General features: G+C 40.4%; 1 protein-coding gene across 6 annotated transcripts in view; it reads right to left on the bottom strand.

The window, feature by feature from the left end:
• Window positions 1-4,306: 4,306 nt before the first annotated feature.
• IKBKE (inhibitor of nuclear factor kappa B kinase subunit epsilon) overlaps window positions 4,307-8,131 on the bottom strand; it is an 889,499-nt gene continuing 885,674 nt past the window's right edge. For all 6 annotated transcript variants that reach the window (XM_044076852.1, XM_044076857.1, XM_044076854.1 and 3 more), the window contains one exon: window positions 4,307-5,104. In XM_044076852.1, the coding sequence (XP_043932787.1) occupies window positions 5,074-5,104 (31 nt within the window). In that variant the 3' untranslated portion in view covers window positions 4,307-5,073. The remainder of the gene's footprint in view (window positions 5,105-8,131) is intronic.

The raw sequence follows: 8,131 nt of genomic DNA, 5'->3' as shown, positions 1-8,131 counted from the left end.
TTTAATTGCATAAATAAAGCATCTGCTTTAGTAGTGGTTATTTCACTGAAGAATTTAAATTGAGTTGTCTAAAGAATAATTAGTGAATGGAGTGCGGTGATTGCATTCTGATATCTGGAAAAAGACAAGTCTGTTAAGTGCTAGAGTGGCACAAGACCTGCTCTTAACAATTGTTAAGCACCCCCTAAGATCTATTAAGATCGGGTGTCACACAATTGACAGTGCCAGCCAGCAAACCATGGCAGAACTACTTGAAAAACAGCTTCATTTTTGCCTGTTTTGCACTCCAATCTAACTTTCTTTAATAAAGTCATGATATGCATTGCTGTCTGTTTCTGTTTGACAGCATACTCTAAGTGCTTGCTGGCTATGAATGCCAGCAAAACACTATTTTTTTTTTGCATTACTAGTAGTAAATGGAGAAACAAAATCTCCATGTGCTACAAAGAATTATGATAAGGTCTCCAGTCGTAACCCTGTATTGTGTTCTCAGTAAGGATGGCAAGATTCACCTTTGTCCAGCTTCACTATCAAGGTGAATTTCTTGGCATCCATCTTTCAAACGCATCATAAATTAGTCATGATCACTGACCCACTGGTAATCCTGTATAAATTAGTCATGATCACTGACCCACTGGTAATCCTGTATAAATTAGTCATGATCACTGACCCACTGGTAATCCTGTATAAATTAGTCATGATCACTGACCCACTGGTAATCCTGTATAAATTAGTCATGATCACTGACCCACTGGTAATCCTGTATAAATTAGTCATGATCACTGACCCACTGGTAATCCTGTATAAATTAGTCATGGTCACTGACCCACTGGTAATCCTGTATAAATTAGTCATGATCACTGACCCACTGGTAATCCTGCATAAATTAGTCATGGTCACTGACCCACTGGTAATCCTGTATAAATTCTAGTTTAACAATTATGTACCTGGATTTTTCTGAATTACAGCTGATGGGTCCTATCCATGGAGAATAGTAATACAAGCAGACTATAGGTTCAGGGGGAACCTGTTACTGACATAGGTGGGAGAAAAATGGAAGGAAGGACAGCAAGTTTTCAATTTTTACATGCAGAACAACATTACTATCACAATGATTTTGGAATGGACAACAAGAACCTGTAAGGACAGCAGAAAAAAACTAAGATTTTCTTCAAAGTAATTTATTTTAATAGATTAAATGAATCTTTCACAAACAATATATTTGACTACAAAGTTCACAAGACCCTTCCAGTCTTTCTAGACCATAAAATGTCTACAATTAATATTATAATGCTATGTATTATTGCATTAGTATAGTTTTCTTCAAGTGGAGTTCTTACTATGATTCACGTCTCTTCTTAACAATAGCTAGCCCTCTGCCTCCCTCTGCTGGTTACAACGTGACCTGCAGCACTATACCTGTATAGCCTTCAACCTCTCAAAACAAAGCAGCCCTTCTTCCATACCTCTTAGCACAAGAAAGCTGGACAAAGTCCCCAAAATAGGACAGGTTTTAAATACTGCTCTTATAAACTTAGTTGCTAGAATAACAGGTTTTGCATTTATATGCATTTTTTGAAGGATATGAAGTCTAAAAATTCAAATGCCTGTCATTGTTTGGTGACTTCAATGATGTGCCAAAAACAAATTTTATAAGGAACAGACAAAATATGAGGCAAAAATCTGGACAGTTAAGTATGTTCTGACAGATGTTTGTAAGCATGCGTACACTGCAATTCAGGCCAGTTCTGAGCAGTAATGGTTATTCTGACATTAAAACATGTTAACCTTGGCCCAGAAGTGCAAAAATGAATGTTATAAACCATGATTTAAATCCACAGTAAAGGAAGTGTTAAAATTATACCAGAAACACAAATTAGTTTAGGAAAACACTTCTATCCAATTTGCCCAAAATTCTAATAACCTCACTTCAGAAGCCGCAGGACTCTGCATATTTACAGAATAGTTACTGGATGATGTAAATGACACTATGTTTATGTCCAGTAAACAAGGAATGACTGGATACAGTGCATCCTTTAACTAGTAACCATCTGTAATGTTTCATGGAGGTATTGCTTTAATGTGCAACATTTAAAGCTTCCTAAAATGGTTTCACATGAAACAATTTAGGTACTGGGGAATAAGGTGTACATAAAATTAAGATTTTGGAGATATTTCACAGGCTAATAGTTGCTGGTTGAAGTACAAAGAGTTGCAAGTGTGAATAAATCCTTAAGGTCAGGAAAACACTGGTAGCTCAATTGCCGTTACCTTTTTATGAATGTTCAATACAGCTGCCATGATAAGTGCAATTACTGCTGTGCCATAGAAAGAAAACGCTTGTAAAGCTTAAGTGGTTACCAAGACTAGAATTCTAACTGCACAAATTACTTTATGCAGTAATTTTTCTGGCTTAATCATTGGAAATATCTCTTGGCTGCAACTTTGCTTAGCAGTTCCCTGGAAAAATGGCTTGCTGAGCTGTCATTTGTTAGAAAACCTATACTTAAACTTCCTGATAATGCCACATCTTTAGTAACGCCTGCGGTTCACTTCAGGTCAATGTTAAGTATTACACGTGCAAATGTTTAACAAAAAAGATCACAACTTTAATAACTAGCTACCACAGACAACAGAACAGCAACTGGATCTTTTAACTGGAAGATGCAATGCATCATAAATCCAAAGTTACACCTGAAATGTTCATTTTCAAATACAGAAGAAATGGAGCAGGCTGGAGCTACTGAGTCTATTCCAAACAGTTGTAACACAAGAAAAAAATAGTTTAAACATGATAGATGTAATGTACAGATTTGTCCCAAGGACAAAACATTAGTGTGTCAAAATCCCCTTTTAAACTTCCTGGTTTTAACATCAGTAAGTATGCCTAAAGGCAATGTTAGAGTACCATAAAATTCACTGTGAAGGTAATTTCTCTTAATTATAAATAACTGACTACTTCCCATTTTTTTGCATAATCCCAGCTGTTTAAAATTAAATTACTATGGCTAACCAAGTTCACCGATGAACACAAACTGGAAGCCATAATTGACTCTCTGGCTGACATGGACATTCTCCAAAACGGCCTTACTGAGACGAACACCTGGTGTCAAAGTCATGGTCTCAAACTAAATGCCAAAAAATGCATAGTCATCCCGTTTGGAAAAAAACAAAACACCCATGAATTACCACATAGGTGGCAGCCCCCTTAATACAGAAGAGGTAATAACAGATCTGGGGACCCAGGTAGATAGTAATCTCTCCTTTGACAATTGTATTGCCAAAGTAGTTAGGAAATCCTTCTATGTAGCCCATCTAATTACTAAAGGGTTTGCATCTAGAAATAAAGAGGTTATAGTGCCCCTCTACTCATCAGACCCATCATAGAACACAATGCCCCATTTGGGAAGTACCTCATAAGACACTTCCAACAGCTGGAAAGACCACAAAAGTACCTCACCAAGAGGATTACTGGCCTCAAAAACATATGTCCTGTGCAGCCCGACTGGAAAAACTTCAGCAGTACTCAGTGGCATATCGCTTACTCAGAGGTGATCTCTGCCTGGCTTACAAAGCCATGTCCAACTCAGAACTGATGGATATGCTCCACCTAAAGAAAACCGAGTCACTCGCTCTAGTGAGCTAAACCTCGCCACAACAATAAATAGAACATGCTAGAGGGATAGATTCCTGTCATAGAGACTCCCCATGCTTTGGAACAAAATTCCTAACTACATTAGGCAGAGCCCCTCATTAACGCTCTTCAACAGAAACCTTGACAAGTGGATGGGTAACAGAAAATACACCCCTGGTATTGCTTCATTGGCTCTTCTTGACAGAGGCTCAGTTAATTAATCAATGGGGCTTATAAATGCCCTCGGGCAGATAGCCTAGTACCTACCTATAAATGCAAAAGCTTTCATAATCCATTACATGTTATTTTACACTTCTCCTTTTGAAAAGTTTGTGGAGTTTAGCTTGAGATTGTTAAAGCCTGACAATGAATTGCACATTATTTTCTCTTGTCTACTACTCAAGACTAAGTGGATGGCTTGAAGACTGTACACACCAAACCAGAGTGGCAATGCAACAGCAGGTCTATCATGAATTTCCCCACCCCCTCCAAATTTAGGAACACACGTCATCTTGTAGATTACCGACCCCTGGAAACTGGTGTACTGCAGTACAACACAAAGCACCAGAAGTCGTTTTGGTTTTAATATCGTTATTCAACATAGCATCCAATGACTTAGGCAAATGCTACCATTTTATGCCAAAAACATTTTGAAATAATAAAACAAGACAATTGATTTTTTAAATTTTTAATGGAAGCATTATCACTTTTAAATACATCAATGCAAACTAGTGGAAGTAAAGAACACCCACCAGAAATGAGGTATGTCTCTTAGGCAAACCTGAGTAAACAGACTGTAAAACACTGAAAGTTACAACATGCTACTATCTGTGCATCTGTATAAACCCATCCTGTTCTCTCTCAGAACCCTTAACATCAGGGCAATAGTTTATCACAGGTAGCAGAGAGAGACAGGAGTTTACTGAGCTCCCATTAAGAAAAAAAGCTGCAGTTAACGTTTAAAAGCAATTTAAAACTTTCTATCCAACGTACACATTTGTTAGGCCAAGACTTCAGTCAACCCATGAAAAAAATCAAGTGGTTTGTACATTGATGCAGAGTGAATAGTTTTGTGGTATTCCCTGCAGTGAAAAACACTAAATCCAGGCAGATCATAAACTGTGCTTGGAGCTCATTTTAGTGCATATCTTGTCTACAGAAAAGCCTACCCACCAGGAGTTAATGTCAGTGCAGTCAAAGGCATTTTACTGAAAATGTTAAATGCAGATTTCCTGCTCCTGCACTTAGCCAAGTTTGCAGCATAAGCCTTTTTATTCCAAGTGAGATGTACATCATACGAAAGATAGATGGCTAGTGACTTATGCACTGTTTTAATGTGTTCCACAGACCATCTTCCTTCTGGCAGAGACGTGCAATATCCAAAGTGCCAATAATAAGTAATGCTGATGGATTTAGAGTCCTTTTCTAGTATTTGCCTCTCACAGAAGTCCTGAACTGAAAGGAGCACACCTGAAGAGAAAAAGAAAAAAATCAGAAAAATGTAGGTTGTAAAGACCTAATGCACATTCAGTAGTTAGAATATGGAAACTGAACTGTTACAGGAATTTTCCAACAGCCTAATAAGCTAGATAAGCAATAACCCTGTAATGTTGCTGTGGATAGCATATATTGCTGCAGTTTTGATTCTTGGGATGCTGCACAAACACATGGCATTTTCTAATCACAACCACACATTTAGGAGGCACTGCAAAAAGTGGTACTATCACCTCATCTCTTCATTGTGACTTCTCATACCCTCAATAAAATATATCGTAAATTACGTTATGGCATGTGAGCACATGCACAATGGTGGACATGCTCAGTGAAATTATCTGTAGGGGAGTAACTACATCTTAATTACAGGTACTTCAAGTTGTCTTAAATGAAATATGTAGATTATGTGCAATTCCCCACACACTGCGCACTCCAGTCTTACCACAGAAAAGTCACATAGATTGTCTTCCTTTCTGTAGGTCAAGCTTCTACCCAAATTTTTGGATCTAAATTACTGCCCGTCCCTTTCTCATGTTTCAGCTTAAAACCCACACCAAGGCACTGTATTGTGCTCAACAAATAAATGGGTGGTGGTGTAAATTAAAGATGCCTGCATTTTCTAGGTTTGGACTCGAACTCTGCCACAATCTGTATATAGGTTCATAGGTTCATACTAGGCTATCTGCCCTAGGGCATTTATAAGCCGAGCCAGAGTGTGTTTGGCTTTCGCCACCCATTTTAAATTAATTTTGCTATGCCTTATTTTGAGGTTAGTATACTGTGCCTCTGTCTAACAGTGACACAGAAGTGATAGCCGGGGTAAACCTACGATCTCCCATCCACTCATCAAGATTCCTCTTGAAGAGAGTCAATGTGGGACTCTGCCTAACCTGGACTGGGATTTTATTCCAGTGAAGGGAGCCTCTGGGTTATGAATCTGTCCCTCCAGCATGTTCTATTTATTTCAGTGCTGAGGTTAAAGTCTCTCGAGCGCGTAGCTCGATGGGATTTGGATTTTCTGAGGTGCAGCATGTCCATTAATTCGGGGTTGCACATGGCTTTATACGTCAGGCACAGATCGCCTCTGAGCAGGCGGTATGCCACTAATTAAAGCTGGAGTTTCTTTAACCGGGCAGCATATGGCATCTGTTTGAGCCCTTTGATCCTCTTGGTGAGGTACTTTTGGGGTCTTTCCAGTTGCTGCAGGTGTCTGGTAAGGTACATCCCAATGGGGGCATTGTACTCAATTATGGGCCTGATGAGGGATGAGTAAAGAGGCACGATGACCTCCCCTGATCTAGATGTGAATCCCTTCATGATTAGGTGGGCTATATAAAATGTTTTTCTAACCACTTTGGCCACGTGGTTGTCAAATGAGAGATTGTTATCACCTTGGGTCCCCAGGTCCCTAATGACTTCTTTTGTACTTAATGGATTACCACCTATGTGGTAATTTTTGGGCACTTTGATTTTGCCAAAGGGGATGACTATACACTTTTTGGCGTTTAGCTTGAGCCCATGGCTCTGGCACCAGTTGTCTGTTTCTATGAGGCCCTTTTGGAGGATGCTTGTGTCGGCTAGAGAGTTGATTATGGCACCCAGCTTGCAGTCATCTGTGAACTTGGTCAGCCACAGTCCTTCCGTGTTGGCCTGTACCACCGAGAAATATATACCGAACAAGAGAGGTCCCAGGACTGAGCCTTGTGGGACGCCACTTGTAACTGGTTTGGAGTCTGACATGGCTCCAGCAATTCTAACCATGTGGGTTCTGTCCTTGAACCAGTTTGCAACCCATCTAGTGACATAGGGGTTTATATTTAAGCTGGTGAGCTTATCTATAATGCCCGAGTGGGGTATTGTATCGAAGGCTTTTGCGAGGTCCAGGTAGGCTGTGTGGACCACCTTCCCCTCGTCAACGGCCTTGGTGACTGTTTCAAAGAAATCGACCAGGTTTAAGAGGCAGGATCTGCCCTTAACAAAGCCAAACTGGGTAGGATCCAGTGTCTGTAGGTCCCCAATATCTTTATTTATGAGGTCCATGATGATCCTTTCCATAGCTTTGCAGACCAAGCTAGTCAGGCTTATGGGGCGATAGTTTCCAGGATCCATTGAGGCACCACCTTTGTGGAGAGGGACCACTGTTGCTGTACGCCACTCTTTGGGTACATATCCTGTAGTAAGGCTAAGATTGAACAGTAGTTTTATGTTTGGGTTTAGCTCTTCTTGGAGTTCATGTAGGACGCAGCCCGGGACACCCATCTGGTCCCATTGATGCTGTGTTTTTTGCTTTGGAGAGGGCGGCTCTTACCTGAGCATCTGAGATGTCAGGGGGGGTAGCACTCTGTTGGGATAGATATTTGCCCTTTTGGTGGGGACGGGGGGGGAGAAGTTTGCACTGAATCTGTCAGCTAGGATGTTGGCAATGTCTGTGGGCGCGGTGTATTTTTTGTCATTTTGGACTAATTCTGAGCATATCTGGGAATTCCCACGCAGGTTCTTAACATAACTAAAGAAAGCCTTGTGATTATCCTTAGTGTCCTGTGCAATTTTTCTCTCAAAGCTGGCCTTAGACGATTTTATGAGTGCCCATAGTTTTTTGCTAATACTGATCAGAGATGCCTTCCCTTTTTGGGATTTTGCTCTATCATGTAGTAGCTTCCTCCTTCTATTGTATAGTTTGTTTATGGCTGGGGTCCACCAGACAGGACGTCTGCCTTTGGAGGATTGGGTCTTGGTTTTATTTGGGATTGCATGATCCATGCATTCCTGAAGGTGTTCATAGAATGTGTTTATAAAGGATTCTGCGGTCTGGGCTGTATTTTCCACAGGCCCGGGGGCTTTGAAGGATTCCACCTCGGTTTTGAGGCGTGTGAAATTTGCTTTAGAGAAGTTTTTCATTGTGGTTTTCTGGGCAGGGGGTGGGGCCGGGATGTGAATATCCAGTGAGATTAGTTTATGGTCTGATCTTACCAGTGAGGGATACACTTCTGGTCTGGAGCATAG

Source organism: Protopterus annectens, chromosome 7.part0 (genome assembly GCF_019279795.1).
Source record: "Protopterus annectens isolate FY-2018-M chromosome 7.part0, PAN1.0, whole genome shotgun sequence".
Lineage (NCBI taxonomy): Eukaryota > Metazoa > Chordata > Ceratodontiformes > Protopteridae > Protopterus > Protopterus annectens.
The sequence above is the reverse complement of the archived record's forward strand: the minus strand, read 5'-3'. Positions and strand labels throughout refer to the sequence as shown.